We start from the raw sequence: 20113 nt of genomic DNA, 5'->3' as shown, positions 1-20113 counted from the left end.
TTAGTAACGTCTGTTCAAATCCTTTGCCCATTTTTAAACTGGGTAATTTGTTTTCCTACTGCTGAGTTTTGAGAGTTTTTTATAAATTATGGATACAAATTCTTTCTTGGATGTGTGATTTGCAAATATTTTCTCCCAGCCTGTAGCATGCATTTTCATTGTCTTAACAGTGCCCTTTGTAAAGGGAAAGTTTTTGGTTTTGGTGAAATCCAATTTGTCAAATACTCTTTTATGGATTGTGCTGTTGTTGTCATATCTAAGAACTAAAAATGTTTAATCCCAGGCCATGAAGGTTTCCCCTGTATTTTTTTTCTAGAAGTTTGAGGTTTTTATATTTTACATTTAGATCTATGATTCACTTTAATTTGTGAATACGTGTGAGGCTTAGGCCAGGTTTATTTCTCTTTTGACCATTGATATCCAATTGCTTCAGCACTATGTGTTGAAAGACTATTTTTCTTCCATTAAATTCCTTTTGCATCTTTGTCAAAAATCACTGAGGCACATTTGCATGGGTCTGTTTCTGAGTTCTCGGTTTTGTTCCATTGATCTATGTATCTGTCCCTTGATGATACCGTGCCACCTTGAATACTGTGACTTCAGGATAAACCTTAAGGTCGAATAGGGTGATTCCTCCAACTTTATTCTTCTTTTTCAAATTGTTTTAGTCATTCTAGTTTCTTTGCCCTTTCATGTAAATTTTAGAATTAGTTTGTCTATATCTACAAAAAAAATCCTGTGATTTTATTAGAGTTACATTAAACCTAGGGATTAATTTGGGGAGTTTTGACAAATGTACTATTTGACTCTTCTTTTTCTATAACATATTTTTTTTAAGTTTTTCATTTATTTTTTTGAGAGAGAGAGAGAAAGAGCATGAGCAGGGAGGGACAGAGAGAGAGAGAGGGAGAGAAAGAATCCCAAGCAGGTTCCTCACTGTCAATGCCAAGCCTGTTATGGCACTTGAACTCAGGAACCATGAGTTCATGACCTGAGCTGAAACCAAGAATTAGGCTTAACCTACTGAACCACCCACACGTCCCCTATTTGACTTCTCTAATCTATTTTATTAGTTCTTCCTTGGTTTCTTCCATCAGCATTTTTAGTTTTCAACATAAAGATAATGTACATGTTTTTGTAGATTTATGCCTGAATATTTCATTTTAGGGAGAGCTATTGTAAAGTGTATATTGTTTTAAATTTCAGTTTCCAGTTCATGTACATGATCATTTACATTAATCCCTAGATTTAATATAACTCTAATATGTAGAAGTACAATTGGTATTTTTTGTATTAACCTTGTATCCTGTGATCTTGCAAGTTTGCTATTAATTCTAGAGATTTTGGATTTTGTTTTTTTGTAGATTTCTTATAGGTTTTCTATGTTTGCAAGTGAACAGAGACAGTTTTATTTTTTCCTTTCCAAATTGTATTTTTTCTTTTCTGATTTGTATGCCTTTTTGTTTGCTTGTTTTTTTGTTTTTGTTTTGCCTTATTGCATGGACTAGAACTTCTAGTGTGTCAGTGAATAAGAGTGATGAAAACAGATATCTGTGCCTTGTTATGGATATTAGGCAAAAAGAGTTTAGTTTTCTGCCATTAAGTAGGATATTAGCTATAAGGGTTTTGTTGTTGTTGTTGTTGTTATTTTGTTTTTTTGGCGTGTGTGTGTGTGTGTGTGTGTGTGTGTGTGTGTGTGTGTGGTGTAGCTGTCCCTAATCAAATTAAGAGGGTTCACTTCTATTCCTACTTTCCTAAAAGAATTACAGAGATTCATTTTTTCTTCTATGTCTTCATTTATTTCTTCTATGTCTTCATTTATTATGTGAAAGATCGTATACTATAGTTTCTTTTGTAAATTTGCTTTTTTCATGTGTCCTACAAATCACTCCATATTGGTTCATACAGATCTTCTTTATTCTTTGTTTTCCAGTTGTGTGGTACTCCATTGTTAGTATGTGCCATGTTTTGTATCCAATCGTATATATATATATATATATATATATATATATATATATATGTGTGTGTGTGTGTGTGTGTGTGTGTGTGTATTAATTGTTTCCAAGATTTTGCAATTAGAAATAATGCTACAATTACAACAAGTAACCTTATACATATACATATTCTTTTTATTGAAGGTATACCTTTAGTGTATATTTCTAGGAATTTCTGGGTTTAATGGTGAGTTTCATATGTAGTTTTGTTATGTTTTACCAAATATTCCTACAAATGAGTTCTACCAATTTGCATTTGCATTAGCAATATATGAGAGCTTGTGTTTTCCCATTTCATCACTGAGAGAACTTAATATTTATATATCTATATATATAATTTTTGCAAATCAGATAAGTGATAGTATCTCAGCATTGTTTTGTTATTTCTCTAATTATGAGTTACTTGAATACTTTTTATATATTTAAGGACAGCATTTTATTTTTTGTGAATTTTCCATTCATGTCTTTTTCTCATTTTTCTATCATATGTATAGTCATTAGTCCCTTTACTTTGTTAAAAAAATATTTTTAAGTTTATTATTTTGAGGAAGAGAGAGAGAGAGAGAGCATGTGCAAAAGCAGTGGAGGGGCAGAGAAAGAGGGAGAAAGAGAATCCCAAGCAGGCTCCTCATTGTCAGTGTGGATGGAGCCTGACACAAGGCTTGATCCTATGAACCATGAGATCAAGACCTGAATCAAATCAACAGTCAGACGCTTAACCAACTGAGCCACCCAGGTGTCCCTGTCCCTTTACTTTTAATTTAATTCTTTACTGAGGTATAATAGACATACAACACTACGTTAGTTTCAGGTGTACAACATAATGATTCAATATTTGTATAAATTGCAAAATGATCACATTAAGTGATCAAATACATTGTGATAGAATTTTTTTCCTTTGATGAGAAGTTTTAAGATCTATTCCCTTAACATCTTTCAAATACACTCTACAGTATTAACTGTCATTGTTGACCTATACATTATATCCCCATGACTTATTTCTTTTATACCTGGAAGTTTGTACCTTTTGACCGTGTTCTATTTTGCCCACTCCCTATCCCCCACCTCTAGCAACCACCAATCTGTTCTCTGTGTCTATGAGCTTGGTTTGTTTTTTGTTTTTGTTTTTGTTTTTTTAGATTCCATATATATATATGATATATATATATATATATATATATATATGATATATATATATCATGTATATATATCATATATATATGATTATATATATGAGATTATATAGTATTTGCCTTTATCTGTATGACTTACTACATTTAGCATAATGCCCTCAAGGTCTATCCATTTGCTGTTGCATATGACAAGATTTCCTTCTTTTTTATAAGGCTGAATAATATTGCATTGTTTATCTAGTTGACCCTTGAACAACACGGGTTTGAACTCTGTGGATCCACTTATACCCAGATTTTTGTTTTACAGTACAGTACCAATATATTTTCTCTTGCTTGTGATTTTCTTAATAGCATTTTCTTTTCTCTAGCTTATTTTATTGTAATACAGTATATAATCCATATAACATACAAAATATGTGTTAATTGTTGATGTTATTAGTAAGACTCTCATTAACAGTAGACTATTACTAGTTAATTTTTGGGGGAGTCAACAGTTATATGTGAATTTTTGACTCCACAGGAAGTCCACCCCCCACCTCCCTGCATTGTCAACTGTCAACAAAGGGTCAACTATATATACCACATTTTCTTTATGCATTCATCAGTTGGTGGACATTTAGGTAGTTTTCATTTCTTAGCTGTTGTGAATAACACTGCAGTTAACATGGGGGTGCACCTATCTTTTCCAGTTAGTGTTTTCAGGTTTTTAAATAAATACCCAGAATTGATGAATTGTATGGTAATTCTATTTTTAATTTTTTGAGGAATATCCATACCGTTTTCCACAATAGATGCACCAACTTACCTTCCCAACAACAGCAATGCACAAAGGTTTTCTTTTCTCCATGTTCTCACCAGCATTTGTTATCTCTTGTCTCTTTGATAATAGCCATTAGGTATAAGGTAAAAATCTCATTCTAGTTTTGGTTTGTATTTCCCTAATGATTAGTGATGTTGAACATATTTTCATGTGCCTGTTGGCCATTTGTACATCTTCTTTGGAGAAATGTCTATTCATGTCTTCTGCCCATTTTTTAATAGATTGTTTGGTTTGGGGTTTTTTGGTTTGTTTTTGTTCGTTTGTTCGTTTTGCTATTGAACTGTACGAGCTCTTTATAATTCTGGATCTAAACCCCTTACCAGATATATGATTTACAAATGTTTTCTCCCATTGATAGATAGCCTTTTAATTTTTTTGATGGTTTCCTTTGCTGTGCAGAAGCTCTTTAATTTGATGTAGTCCCATTTGTTTATTTTTGCTTTTGTTTCCTCCGCTTTTGGTGTCAAATTCAAAAAAATCATTGACATAATGATTCATTTTTGAGTATTGAACCAGCCTTGCATTCCCAGGATAAAGCCCACTTGGTCGTGGTACATTATTCTTTTTATGTATTGCTGGGTTCAATTTATTAATATTCCATAGGGGATTTTTAGATCTATGTTCATGAGAAATATTTGTCTAGAGTTTTTCTTTCCTGTCATGTCTTTGCTTAGTTTTGATATCACAGTAATGCTGGCCTCATAAAATGAGTTGGGAAGTTTCTCTCCTCTTCTATTTTCTGGGAAATACTGTGTAGAATTGCTGTTATTTATTATCTAGATGTTGTGTATAATTTACCATTCTCAACGGAGAATCTTAGTATTTTTTGTGTTAGCAGGTGGTGCACCTGGTTTTTCACTGTGGTTCACTGTGGTTCCAATGTCAGCTTAGTCTCCTAAACTCCTCTAAACTCCTCTGCAGTACTCTTCTGGTCTGTCCCACATATGCAGCAGTCAGTGACCAGTATGGCACCTGCATTCTCATCTATGTACTAGTTCAGTTCTCAAAGCATTAGGTAAGATAATTAGCATTAGATTCATATATGCACCCTGGATGCTGAGCCCAGATTATAAGAAACTTTATGAGGTTACTTTTCCAAGCCTTTTTTCTCCATGACCTCCTTGGTACTTTCTGGTTCCCTGGAGCTACCTTTTTTTCATCCTCCAGCAAGAAATCTGGGGTTTAGATGTCCCCATCTGCTGCATATGCCTGCAGGGACAAGCAGCTTGAGGACTAGGGGAAACAATGAAAATTGGGGCACCTGGGTGGCTCACTTGGTAGGTGGTTCCAACTTTGGCTCAGGTCATGATCTTGTGGCTCATGAGTTCAAGCTCTGCATTGGGCTCACCGCTGTCAGACTGTCAGCACAGAGCCCGCTTGAGATCCTCTGTCCCTCTCTCTCTCTGCCCCTCCACTCTCCACCCCTCTCAAAAATAAATAAACATTTTTAAAAAGTGAAAGTCACCACCAGTTTAGTGGTACTTTGAATTCTGGTTCTTTGCCCCAATCTTCCTGCTACTGTTTATTTTTCAGATTACTCAAATAGCTTTTCCATTCACTCTGTCCAAGAGTTATGGCTACATTCAGTGAGAGAGACTGGGGAAGTCTTTTACTTCATCTTACCCAGAATAGACTCTATAGCCTCTATTTTTAGAAAGAGTTGTCTGCTTTGGGTTTTTTTTTTTTTTTAATTCTGAAAATTAGACGTCCTATGGTAGATAGAAAAATATCTTTGAATCCTGAAAAACTTAGTTCCAACCCTGGCTCTATAATTCAACTTTCTTGAGTCTCTGTTTCTTCATGTGTAAATGGAGCCTGTGTTAGGGGTCCCCAAGACCACCCTCAGGTTTGATGATTTGCTAAAAGGACTCACAGGACCTTTTTATTTATGTCAAATCTTTATACACATTGCAAAAGGATATAGATTAAAATCAGCAAAGGGAAAAGTAGGGAGTGTGGTCCAGAAAAAGCCAGTAAGACTCCGGGTGTTTTCTTATTGTGGAGTCCTACAGACAGCACTTAATTCTCCCAACAATGTAACAATGTGACAGTGTGACAGTATGTGCCAAGTGTTGCCAACAAGGATACCGAAGCTTTGGTGTCCAGGGTTTTTAGTGGGGTCAGCAGCAGAATATTATTCTGACAATGTAATAGATACAGAAAAAAAAGCTGTGATTTGGGACACATTTTAAGAAACCAGACATAAGAGTATGGGTGTGCCCCTTGATGGGCATAGGTCTAAGCTACATACAAGCAATGAGGAGAGAGGTAATGGGAGGGAAATGCTTGTCCAAGGATAAATACAAAAGGATAACATTTAATAAATGTCAGGGTGACTGAGTCCCAGCAGAACATGAGGCTTAACAAATAATCCAATGAAAATTTCAAAGGCCATTTTTAACTACATTTAGAATTTGAAGAAACAGGCTTCTAGTTTGGAGAAGAGAGCTGTGGTGCTAAGAGATGATGAAAAGAAAGCTAAGCCCTTCATCTCCTATAATATTCCCATCTTCCGTGTGAATTGGGAAGTACTTGTAGTTTTGAGAGATCTGAAACCAAGAACAAAAGAGATGTCAGAAAATTATAAATGAACAAACGTGCACTTTTTTTTTTAACGGGGAAAAAGTAGATTTTGGAAACTATAGAATTTAAGATTGATATAAATCTAAGTTAAAATTCTAGAAAAGACTATTCAGGATAGCTTATGAGCAATTAGAAAACAGACAATCACCAGGAGCCTATCTGTGTTCACTGTGGCTAAGCCTTGCTAAATGAATCTTACTTCCTTTCTTAACCAGGTTACTAGAAGAGAAAAGTCTGGAGAAATTGGTATATCTTGACTTTGGCCAACGCTTTGCCAGACTCTCAGGATATCCTGTGGGCAAGCCAGAGAAATATGAGTTAAATGACATCTCATTAAACAGATTTTCAGATACTTGAATCAGAAGACTTAGACCTATTAGGTGGGCTCTATTGTATAAAGACACAGATGGGACGTGACAGATTTGTAAATATGACACGAACATGTCAGGTGATTGAGTCAAGATCCATAGAGATTTGGGGGACTTGAGACAGGTCACCTCAACAAGATGATACTTTCAAAGAATAAGGAATCAAAGAATTTTGTTTTTTAAAAAGAACAAATTTTAAATCATCTCTTTAGGGACGTTTGTATGCATGTGCGTGTTGGTTGGAAACAGTTCCTGGGGGAAATGGCTTAGTTGGAGTTTGTCAAGTGAACAAACATTGGATGTTAAACCAAATACATATGACATTCTTTTATTTATTCAAAAAATATTATGTGGCTGTCGTAAAAGCAACTTCTGCCTTAACTTGCATATAAGAGCATAGAACCCTAATCCGGGATGGCGATGGTGTTGCTAACACTACAGTCATGAAAGAACATTTGGGTAGTCTGCTCAGTTTTTTGTGAGACGCCTTGAGGGAGAGAATTAGCACCTAGAAGAGGCCCCCAGGTCCAAGGTGGCAGGAGGGCTGGAAGCCATGTGGTGAGAGGGAATTAACGATCTGTGAAGGTTGATCATCTTGAAGAAAGAAAGACTAAGGCGAGATGTGGAACTGATCTTTAAATCTGTTAAGAGTTATTATCTGGATGCTTTCACAGACTCCTGTTTTGTTCCTCAGGCAGAAGTTACAGGGTTAATAGCTATGAGTCATAGGAAATTGTGTTTCAGCCAGTCTCTTACAGCGTGTTAGCTCCTTCACCAGACCTTAGGCTGGCAGAGATGGGCAGGACCAGATCATGTTCCTACGGAGCCAGCAATCCATAAATTCATGTTCCACGGGGAGAAGTAGATTGGTATACAATGGCTCTTCCAACAGAGAGACTCCTTCGAGAGCCGGATGCCTCTAAAGCACTGAGCTCCTGTCTCTGGAACACAAAAGGAAAGACATTCAGGTTCTGTGTGAGGGTCCGAGGCTGGCCTGATGATATCTGGAGCTCAATGTGGTGTTCTGATAGCCACTGAGGACCAAGACACGTGTTTGCCAGGATAGGCAAAGAGGGTTGTTTGAGGAGAGTCTGAACTGTGTTCAAGGAGAAAAGCAAAAGTTCCAAGGCAGAAAAGTGTCCCTGAGCATCAGATACACAGGAGCCACAGAAGGACAACTCAGGAGTCAACAGGGGGGGAGGAGCAGACCTAGTCGGGAAGCACAGTGTGAGACTGGTTGAAGCCAGCGGTCTGGAACGAAGCTTGGCCACGATGTCAGCAGTCAGGGGCTTGTTGGGAGCTCTGTGGGACCAAGTGGGCTTGGGCCGGAGTCGGACAGGACTAGACTAGAGGCTGGACCACTGTCTCTCGGGGGTGTTAGAGATGAGATTTGTGCCAGATACCCTCTATCTTGCTCTCCAGCTCTACACTCCACCCTTCTCCACCTGGCTCTAAGCCCAGGAAGCTGACCTACATAACTTGGATCAGTGGAATCCTTGCCCTCTGCAGCCAGTTAGCTTCTGCAAACAAGAAGCCTCACTTAGAGATTGGAGAGGGGAGGAGAAGGAGGTTGGGATATTCCTGCCCTCTGCGCGCCTCCCTGCGGGGTCACCTTGGGACTTCTGTGTTCCTAGGCCAACGGTCACAACTCCTCTTAGATGCTTCTGTCTATAGAGCTGTCTCTTCCAGGATCCAGGAGCCACTCCCTGCCCTCCTCCCTTGAAACCTAGAGCTGGTGACAGTCCCAGAGATACCAGCTCTGGGGTACTGCACTATCCTTTGTGGCTCTCCTACAACTTGCCCACACCCTTATGAAAACCATTTATTGAACTCTTCTTGAATCATCCTAATAGGAAAATGTCATCTGTTTCTTGTCATACCTTGGCTGACACAGGATTCTGGATTCAGTGAGAAGATCAAATAGGTTATATTTCTGTGGCTCTGGATTTCTTATCACTGACCGTAGATGTTTGTAGACCCAGGAGTAATGAGAAATAAGTTTCTATACCTAGGAATCCACAAAAGTATTTCTATAGTGGATGTGAAATTCACCTAGAGATTTGTGGTTCAGTCTAGCCACAGAAGGTATACAATTTATCATTTTTGTAAGAATTCATGCTATCAGGATGTATGACAGGATTTTCAGTTGCTTCTACTATGTCTGAAGGGTCATCTTTACTGCTAACATCTTTACTAACATCTTTACTGCTATTCTATAAAAGAGCCAAAGGTAGCTTACACTAGCCAAGCAGAACATTGGCAAAGTCATAAAAGAGCCATAATTAATCTTAAATATCTTTCACAGACAAGTCACTAAGCCATACTGTGACCCTTTCTAGGAAGATTGAATAGTGGAGGCTTTTCATAATGATGCTATTTCAAGGATGTCCCAGAACCTCAGGAAAAGAAGGAAGTCTACATGACTTCAAACTGTATAATATCTGAGCCTGATGATCAATAGAAAACATTGTCTTCTGGTATGTGAAGGTCATTTCCATTTGACTATGAATAAGAGTTTTGTTGTTGTTGCTTGGATGGACTTTGATATAATCTTACTTCTAAAGAGTCATTATCTTTAAAAAAAATTTTTTTTAATCTTTATTCTTGAGACAGAGAGACAGCGTGTGAGCAGGGGAGGAGCAGAGAGAGAGGGAGACACAGAATCCAAAGCAGGCTCCAGACTCTGAACTGTCAGCACAGAGCCCGATGTGGGGCTCGAACCCACAAACCATGAGATCATGACCTGAGCTGAAGTCGGACGCTCAACCAACTGAGCCATCCAGGTGCCCCAAGAGTCATCATTATCTTTTAGAGATACACAGTGAAAAGCTTATGGATGAGATGGTGTGACCGAACTTTGCCTCACAGTAATACAGAAAGGGGTGGGGGGGGTGGAATGGATAAAAGAAGACTGGCCATGAGTTAGTTGATAGCTGTTGAAGCTGGGTGATGGAGACGTGGAAGTGCTTTATACTATTCCCTCCGCTTTTGTGTAATTTTAAAATAATTGAATATTAACTGCCAAATGAATAGTTAATTAAAAAGTTGTTTCTTGGGGCTCCTGGGTGGCTCAGTCGGTTAAGCATCCAACTTTGACTCAGGTCATGATCTCGTGGTCTGTGAGTTCGAGCCCCGCGTCGGGCTCTGTGCTGACAGCTCAGAGCCTGGAGCCTGTTTCAGATTCTGTGTCTCCCTCTCTCTCTCTCTCTCTGACACTCCCCCATTCATGCTCTGTCTCTCTCTGTCTCAAAAATAAACGTTAAAAAAAAAAAAAGTTGCTTCTGGACACAGGAACATGCATTTATTATTGCTCGACGCCACTGATGTCATGAAGTTCTGTGTGTAGGTTTCAGAAGTGTAATAGGAAAAACGTATTGAAACAAATGCAAATGAGGAATGCCATTTTTATGAGAGTTTAATGAAACTAGGCTCAATGAAAACTGTTAAGATAACATTCAGAATGTCCACTTAGAATATTTTTTTCATGAATTGAAAAGGAAAGCAAACAAAAAGACTGCATTCATGTTTTAAAATATATTACATGTGGACTTTGCTTCTAAATAACCTGGGATGAGAGCCGACTGGGTGAGGTTACAGATGAAACAAGTTTGGCCATGAATTCATATTTGTTGAATTGGGGGCATGGCCACATGGCAGCTTACCATGCGATTCTTTCTGCTTTTATATACGCTTTACATTTTATACAGAATGGGTTTTTTTTTTTAGTAAAACATATACTGCACCTCAAAAATGTGACCATTTTACATTGAGGAAGTATTAACTCTTATGATTTAATGAAATGTAACCTTATGCTATTTCTCTTTCTCCTCCTTAGAGTCTCCATTTTCTAATATATTACCATTTGTTCATTTCTCTCGTCTTCCCCCATGCCTTAGTTTTGTCTGCTATATGGAACCAAGCTGGTGTTTCAGGAGCGAGCCTGGTATCTAGAACATAAATATTTGACTCCCACGGCCAGCACGAGGATTAGGAGTCAGGTAAGGGTCCCTGATGTGCAGAAGAAACCCTTTGCACTTCAGCCGTCAGCTCTTTGCTTTCTTAGAAAACAGTCCTGTCAATCTTTTATCAGTTCCCACTCAGGGATTTTTATGCCCCTGGGACTTCACATACATGTTTTCATTGCCTACCATGATCATATTACACTTCAGAGTTTAAGTGACAAGGAAATGATTCACTGTGCATGAACTTTCTGACATGAGAAGCAGAAGAGGGAATCAAAAGCATTTTCCTTGTCTTGGCAAAAAATAAAAATGTATTAAGTGATTTTCCTTTTTCTGCTTCTTAGCAAAACCCATTAAGTCATTTTTCATATTCAGAAAGAAGACCTGTGGTATTTTTATGTCAGTGATGGTAATGGAAATTCAATGTGATGGCTAAGAGTACCTGAAAATGAAGACAGAGCCAGTGAACCACCACCAAGATGCTGCTCTAAAGGAAAAGAATATAAAACAACATAATCGTGTATAAAACACATTTTCTGACAGCTTCTCTTCTGGGTCCCCCATTAGATGCTATAACATAAGCAGGTGTATATGCTCAGACTTTGCCTTCGAAGGAGCTCATCATATTTGAGGACACAAAGCTGACTTTAAAACACAAATAACGGGGCACCTGTGTGGCTCACTTGGTTGAGGATCCATCTCTTGATTTTGGCTCAGGTCATGATCCCGGGATCATGAGATCAAGCCCCACACTAGGCTCAGTGCTGAGGATCGAGACCTCTTGGGATTCTTTCTCTCTCTCTCCCTCTGCCCCTCTCCCCAGCTCATGTTCTTTCTCTAAAATAAAATAAAAAATTAAAAAAAAAATTTTTTTAGCCACAAATAATGACACAAGGGAGCAGAGGCTTCCCAATGAATAAGTTCAGAGTTCAGAGGACAGAGATCACTTAAGGACTTAGGAGCAAATGTCATTCTTGTTGCTAGACCTTCAAGAGTGGAAAATTCCAACAAACTGGTGGTTCGACTGAGGAGGGGGCCGTGCAGTTTTGAGCCTTCAGACAGGGTTGGTTGAAGTGCGTAAAATCACACAAACTGGAGTACGTAGGGCAGACATGTTGAGAAACGGTGAGCAGACCAGTTTGGCTGATGTCTCAAATGAAAGCCTGGAGAGGAACCAGATTGCATTGGACACCGAAGAACCTTGAAGAATCTTCTTCCCTTTCAGGGGAACAAGAATTCTGAAGAAAAGCATATGTAAAGATGTTTCAGTTCTCTGTTGCTGAGTAACAAACGACCCGGAAACTTAGCGGCTTAGAACAACCAGTAATTATGTGTCGCGATTCCACATCTGAACGGGGCTCAGCTGGATGGTTCTCCTGCTGCCTGAGGTCTATGAAGGTGGCCTCTGCACTCACAGCAGTCACCTCCGCTGGGGTAGCAGGGACCTCTGGGGACTGCTGGGCAACTGTCTCCTTCTGTGTGACCTAATGTGGCCTTCCCCACAGCAATAGTAGTGTCAGGAGGGCTGAATGTTTTACGTGATGACTGGCTTCCAAAGAGGAAGTGGGAGATGCCAGTCATCTCAAGGCTAGGCCCACTGCTAACATAGTGTTCCTTCAGCCGCATTCTGTTGGCCCAAGGGACTCACAAGGCCAGCACAGATTTGGGCTAGAGAAGAGACTTCCCCTCTCATTGTGAGGAGCAGCGTGCACATCATGCACATCTAAGGAAGGAAAAATTGATGGTGGCTGTCTTTGGAGACAAGAAAATGCCCACGTTGGGGCATTTGCCTACCAAGAAAATGCCCACTTTGGGGAGGAAAAGAATATTTTTAATTTAAGAAAAAAAAAAGCTACATGAAGGAAGATTTTAAATCCATGTGATGAGGTATTTCAGTGATATAAAATAGGTAAATAATACATCAAAAGGATATTGAGTAAAAGAAACCAACTTTCACATACAACATTGAAGCGCTTTCATATGCTACTGGTCCAACATGCTTTCTACGCTTTTCATTTCCTGGAATCTCTGAGCAGCCTGGGAGATAAGCAGGGAACAGACAGGCATTTTGGAACAAGCTTTATCTATAGATGTGGGTTGCTCAGACCTATAGGACATCTCCAGGCCTTCTTTTGCAGATCTCAGGGCTACCAGCCATGAGCACTCACCCCTTCTCTGGGCTTTCCCAGTGTTCCCAGAGGGGAGAGGGTAATGTAGCTGGCACCAATGCTTCCCTTCCCACTTCTGCCACACCCCTTTGAAGGGATTTCAAGGTTTCAGAAATATTATCACTAGTTTCTTTTCATTAAAATGTCTGGGACTCTTGGCCAATTGGAGATGCTTAACAGGAGTGGGCTTGTGAAAGGGTGAAAAGGGGGAAAGGGCTGATTAATATTACTGAAACTGACCTAGGTGCTTTACATGATAACTCTTCAAGTTTATTGATTCTTTCTTTAGGTGCATCTAATGTTCTGACTAATTCATCCCCTAAAGTTTCAATCCTGTTTGTTAGGATTTTTATTTTAAAAAATCTTTTTTGTTTTTTGTTTTATATCACCTATGTCCCTTTTTAGTTTCTTATACCCTAAAGTTATATTCAATTTTGTCTTGATTTCTTTATGCATTGAAGCATAGTTATTTCATAGTTTATCTCAAATGATTCTAATATCTTAAGACTTTACCAGTCTAGTTCTTTTTGTCTATTATTTCTGCTATGTGTGTAGTTATCTTTTAATATGTGTTGGTCATTGTTATTGGAAAATGATTTGTGAGGTTTATGTGAAGGCCAAATTGAAGGCACCTTCTTCCCCTTCACAAAGCATCTGAAAGTGCTCTCAGTTTAAGACCCACCATAAACCAAACTCAAGGCTTGAGTTTCCCATAAGACTTGGAGAATTCAAGTAAGAGCAGTAATTGCTTCACCCTCCCCCAGCGTTATAGCTGTTTGGCATCCAGTTTATTATAGCAAGGGTCTCCTATTAAATTTCTTGCCTAGTACTAGCCCCAGTTTTGACTGTCATCACCCCTACCCCACCCCAGCCACCATGAGGCTGTCAAAGTGAAAATTCAAAATTGCTGGAAATGGCAAATGCCTTCAGGGTGAATGCAATTTTCTTACTTGTTTATTTCTTTTGGCTCCCTCTTTCCCATAATTTTTGCCATTATTATTTTGTCAGATCATTGTTGGATGATTCCTGTATTTTCTCTAAGAATTTTGGTTGTTTTCAGCAGAATGGTTGGGGAGAAAATCTAGCTCTCTAGCATCAGAAGCAAAGTTCCTACAGTGTTATACCACTTGGCCCCACAACTGCTCTTTAAGTCATTTTCATTATCCTTACACAGGTGAGGAAATGGAAACCCAACATGGAAAAGTAACTTGCCCAAAGTAACACAGCTAGTAAAAAACCCATTTCTCCCTGACCCTAAACATTTTCATTTATTTTATTTGGATAAAAATCAGCAGTAGCTAATAGCAACAAGTACATTCAGTGTCCAGTTGTTGCTTCTAGTACCACTTTCCAATAAAAGGAAGCAGAGTCCCTGAAGAAATGACTGGTTCCAAGAATGGGGCAATGCATACATAAGATAAGCCTGACGCATCCTTCAGTGCTAGAAGGTAAGAAAGTGCCCAAAATGAAAACTAAAACAAAATACCCCATAATTGTGGGTTATGTCAAGGGGACACTAGAATGAGTCAACTTAGAGTTCCCAGTGGCCAAAGCTGGAACAGTTTGAGCATTGGGTTATAACCCCAAGTATAAAATAATTAAATATAAGTCCATAATGATATAAATAAATGATGAAATGGATAAATAACTGGGGTTAAAAAAGACCAGTCTTTCTTACTAATGTATGTAGATTCAGTAAATGAAACCTAATTCACGTCCCTTGAGTGTGGGTTGGACTCCATGGTTTTCTTTTCTTTTCTTTTCTCTTTTCTTTTCTCTTATCTTCCCTTCTCTTCTTCTCTTCCTTTCTTTTCTTTTCCTTTCTCATTTATTTATTTATTTATTTATTTATTTATTTATTTTTAATAATTTATTGTCAAGTTAGCTAATCTACAGTGTACATAGTGTAGTCTTGGCTTCGGGAGTAGATTCCTCTAATTCATCACTTACATACAACACCCAGTGCTCATCCCAACAAGTACCCTCCTCAATGCCCATCACATGGCCATTTTCCCCACCCTCCAGCCCCCCGCTCCCATCAGCCCCCAGTTTGTTGTCTGTATTTAAGAGTCTTTTACGGTTTGCCTCCTTCTCTCTTTGCAACTTACTTTTCCTTCCCTTCCCTATGGTCTTCTGTTAAGTTTCTCAAATTCCACATCATATAAGTGAAAACGTATGATATCTGTCTCTAACTGACTTATTTCATTTAGCATAATACCCTCCAGTTCCGTCTGCGTTGTTACAAATGGCAAGATTTCATTCTTTTTCATCGCCAGGTAGTATTCCAGTGTGTGTGTGTGTGTGTGTGTGTGTGTGTGTGTGAGAGAGAGAGAGAGAGAGAGAGAGAGAGAGAGAGAGAGAGAGAGATTTATCCATTCATCAGTTGATGGACATTTGGGCTCTTTCCATAATATGGTTATTGTTGATAGCGTTGCTATAAACATTGGGCTACATGTGCACCTAGAAATCAACACTCCTGTATCCTTTGGATAAATTCCTAGTAGTGCTATTACTGCATTGTAGGGCAATTCTATTTTTAATTTTTGAGGAACCTCCACACTGTTTTCCAGAGTGGCTGCACCAGTTTGCATTCCCACCAACAGGGCAAAAGGGCTTCCCTTTCCCCACATCCTCGCCAACATCTGTTGTTTCCTGAGTTGTTAATTTTAGACACTCTGACCAGTGTGAAAAAATTTTCTTTTATTTTAGAGAACAGAGCATTGACAGGGAAAACAGTTACTTTACAGTGGAGAAATCTGGCAGATCCCACCTTAACCAAGTACAGTAGGTGATCACGAGTAACAAGTTGTGTTGATGACATATACTTATGATATTATGCAGTGAAAACAGCACTTCACTTATCTACAAAAATCCATACCACTTATCTACAAAAATGTCAGAGTGAATCAGATGGAAGTACGATCTACACAATACCTAACCAGCCCTCAAACTGCCAGTGCATGAAAGACAAGGAAAAACTAAAAAAAAAAAAACAAAACAACACAGACCAGAAGAGATTTGAGGAGTCATGATATCTAAATGCAGTGCAGTGTCCTGGACTGAGTCCTGGAAGAGAAAAAGGACATTAGTAGAAAAACTGATGAAATATGAATAAATTGTAGTTTGCTAGTATTAACGTACCAATATGGACCTCTTAGTTTTTACAATGGACCATAGTTATGTACGATGTTAACGTTAGGAGAAACCGGGTGAAGGGCATATGAGAACGCTCCATATTATCTTTGGAACTTTTCCATAAATCTAAAAGTATTCCAAAATAAAAGGTTTATTGAGAAAAAAATAAAGCATCAGGGAATAGCAGTCAGCCAGGGCTGATTATAAATAATAAAACTTCAGAACACCCAGGAGTGATGCTGCAGGTCTGGGCTCTGATAATTAGCAATGCGTGTATTTATGCTAAAAGAAAACAAAATGGAATTTCATTCTCATAAAGATCTTCCAGGTAAGTAAGGCTGATATAATCCCCATTCAACAAATGAGTGAAACTCTGCAACAGCGAAGTTAAAAGACTGCCCAAGATTCTAGCTGAGCAGAGAAACCAGAACTCCTAATCCCAGACGGATCATCCTGCTTGTCTGCATGGAGCACTACAACAGCTGAGTTCAAAAGCTTCGTAGGGGCCTGCCTGATGTCCCCGAGTAGGTAAAATCCATCCACATATTCCAAAGGCAGCACAAGTGCCCTGTTGTCCAACTGGAGCCCATAGGAGAGGGGGTTGGGTTGGGGTTTGTTTTCTTTTTAGACTCCAGCTGATCCCCCAACAGCCCTTCATAGCTGTGATAAGTAACTCCTTTCTTTTGTCTGGAACTTCGCTGTTGACAGAGCTCGTCCACATTCCTTATCCTGTGTAATCCCCACAAGCGCCCTGTAGTGTGAATCGCTGTTGATCCACTTTATGGATTGGGAGACTAAGGCTGGTTTACTGCTGATTCAGGCAGTGGTAAAGGTGAGGCTTTGGGACTCTAGTACACTGCTGTTCTCAGTGTTCCCAGGCCCAAATTGTAGGATGAGCTGGCTCCACCTTTACGTCCTCAAAGTAGGTAGGGCCCTGGCTCAAAGGCAGTCCTGTGGCAGTACCCCCAGGACTCCATCATAACAATGCTCCTAAGCTGGGGTGCCTGGATGGTTCAGTCGGCTGAGTGTCTGACTCTTGATTTCAGCTCAGGTCATGGTCTTGCATTCCGTGGGTTCAAACCCTGCCTTGAGCTCTGTGCTGACAGTGTGGAGCCTGCTTGGGATTCTCTCTCTCCCTCTCTCTCTGCCCCTCCCCTGCTTGTTCTCACTGTCTCTCTTGAAATGAATAAATAAAAAAGAAAAATGCTCCTAAGTAACAGATTTCTGTGCCCTTTCCACTAGGTACTTTAGCAGGGGTATGTATAAGACAAATGTGTGCTTTGTTCTTAGAAAATTTAGCGTCCAGGCATTATCCTGTTTCATTCTTCATTAACCTAGACATTTGGATTTATTTTTCTTCAGATAATTATCAGCATTAGGGAGTAGCAATCAGCCGAGGCTCATGTTAAGAAGGCAAGCCTTTCAAAATAATCTACCAGTTACTAATAGTGTATCTCCACAAAAACCAACTTCGTTTGCTTAAAAAAGAGAGAGAGACAAAACAAAACAAATACTTCAACTTCTTAACATAGTGTATTTTACTGCAAATGAATATTTGGCCTTGAGTCCCTACTTTTACACCAGCCTTTAAAGTAAATTTCAGTTTTACCTAGAGGAGCCTCATTTTTCTCATTGGAGTGTTTGCACCCTGAATTCCTGGCACAGCTGTCCTGCTCTGTCAGTGCCCACCAGCCCTGGAACACGACTCTCGGTGACATGCAAAGAAAAAGCAAGTACATGGGACATGTGGTCAGCTCATGCCAAGAAATCAACACAGGAGGAAGCTTTAAAGTTTATGTGTGTTGAGAGAACCACAGCCCAGCTGTGGGTTGCAGATCAAAAACGACCCTATTCAGTGTGGTGAAAATAATACTTAGCAAAATGTTGAATCAGGTTCTATTTCCTGCCCTAAACCCAAATAATGGAACCACGTGAGAAAGCGTGTTATAAAGGATCTGCAGGGAGGTCAGAGAGGACTGCATAACCTTGCCCAGACGTAAGGAGGGCCACCCTTGGCACCTTCCAAAGGCTATGGGGAGATTGCCTGTAAGAGTAACACTATTAAAAACCAAAATTTCATTCAGGAAGAGAGAAAATAAATACTAATCATGACCATGTCCAAGCAATCTTGACACCCTTCCCCAATATTTGATCATATTACACCCAAACATTGCCTTGATGTCCTGTTTGAGCCATGACCTGTCAATTTCTTCCTAAGTGCACAGTTTCTGCTGGGGTGACAGATGGCTGGCACCTTGTCCCATCTAAGTCATTCCCCCATGCCTTCAAGACTGTTTTCATTTTGGTGTGCCCACTGATGTGCTAGGGTGTTCTAGGGTGAAGCTTAGATTTAGCCCTGCAACAGTGACCAGCAGGACAAGCCTAAGTCCTCTTCTGCACCCTTGGCAGCAAGGGCACACAGGAACAGACCCAGCCCCTGGTAGCCTTGGTCTGCTCCACTGAAAGGGACAATCCCTTCTCCCCCTGTGTAAGAGAGAGCTGCTCAGGGACCCAGTTGTAGCAAGGAGGCCAAGGGGAGCCTGTTGATGGCAAGTGATCTCTTAGGCTGTATCTGCTCGAGTCTATAACAGCTACTAAGGCTTGGAGTTTAGTTTCGGTTTAGTCAGTCAAGTGGTTGAATCATCACAGGGAGGAATCAGTCAAGCCCATTGACTGATAGGTCATTCAAGTACTTCTGCGCAGAGGTACCACCTTAATGTCAATGACACACATTGATTTATTCTTAGGAAATGTGGCTTGGAGTAAGAATGTGCAGACGTGTGGCAGACCCCAGACCCCAAAAGCCAAGACCCTACTGGGATCCTTCAAATTTAGAAGATGGATCACACTTATTTGCTATTTTGAACTAAGTGAAGAATATAAATTCAGCCATTGCCTTGTGGCCAAAAGGCTTGGGGTAGAAGAAACAAACCAGGAAGAAAACTTAAGGAGGAGTTCCAAGCTGGGAAGATGGTGTTGGGATGTTAGCCCTTCTCAAATCTCAGCTTCAAGAACATGTACCTTATACTTGTACCTGTGATGCTTAGAAACGGTACACCTGCCCTTCGCTTCCTACAAATGCAGTATGGCTGCTTTCCATGCTGCTTCTGTTAAAGGCTTCTTTTCAATGGACACTCAGATTTCCTATTCTTCTATTTTCCTTTCCCCAAACCACCTGCATCATGGCATCTGAACAGATGCTCAGGTACCAGAATCAAATACAACACGAACTGGGATTTTAGGGCATGGGACGTTAAAACATGCTTGAACAGGGAAAGGGAGGTAGGGTGTCTCAGTTCCTTGGCCTCATCTACTACCCACAGACTCTTGATTTTTTTTTTTTTTTTGTAAGGAATTTGAGAAGGAATCTGTGGTTCCCTCACCCTGGTCCCACTTACCCAGCAAGACCCATCTGACTTGGCTACAAGCAAATGATGAGGTTGTGACGCTTGGCTCTGTTCTACAGGCTAGTGGAGAAGCTGGTATGGAATGTAACCACAGGCACCCATCCCATCAGGGTGGGAAGGGACATCTCCTATTTGGTGGCTTTGGTGAAGAAGCTGGGTGTTATGAAATAATAGCACAATGGAGTGGTCATACAGAGAATGCAACAGAGTCAAATTTTAAAGTCTCCATTGATTTGAAAGCATTCTCAGAACTGGTTTTAACCTTCTTTCACTTCTGTAGAACCCCTTGGTTCACCTGCAGGAGACAGCAGGGACCAACTAGAATATGAATGCATCCTGGTCCACCTTCTCTTTCCAGAGCTGGAGACCTCACACAGAGAGCCAGGGAAAGTATCAGTACCAACAGATACTAAGAAAGTGGGTTCTCTCTTTTCCCTTCCCCCTGCCCTTTACCCCTGAGCCCAGCCTGCTCCTCAGCAGCATAAAATGCATTGTTGAACCTATAAATGGACACCACTCAACTGAGGTTAAGAAAATACAAGT

General features: G+C 39.8%; 1 protein-coding gene across 1 annotated transcript in view; it reads left to right on the top strand.

The window, feature by feature from the left end:
- Window positions 1–20113, top strand: part of ACOXL (acyl-CoA oxidase like) — a 341271-nt gene that overhangs the window by 302557 nt on the left and 18601 nt on the right. The window contains exon 18 of the mRNA XM_045446915.1: window positions 10795–10896. Within this exon, the coding sequence (XP_045302871.1) occupies window positions 10795–10896 (102 nt within the window). The remainder of the gene's footprint in view (window positions 1–10794; window positions 10897–20113) is intronic.

Source organism: Leopardus geoffroyi, chromosome A3 (assembly GCF_018350155.1).
Source record: "Leopardus geoffroyi isolate Oge1 chromosome A3, O.geoffroyi_Oge1_pat1.0, whole genome shotgun sequence".
NCBI lineage: Eukaryota > Metazoa > Chordata > Mammalia > Carnivora > Felidae > Leopardus > Leopardus geoffroyi.
Note: the sequence above shows the minus strand (reverse complement) of the source record. Positions and strands in the feature narration are given on the sequence as shown.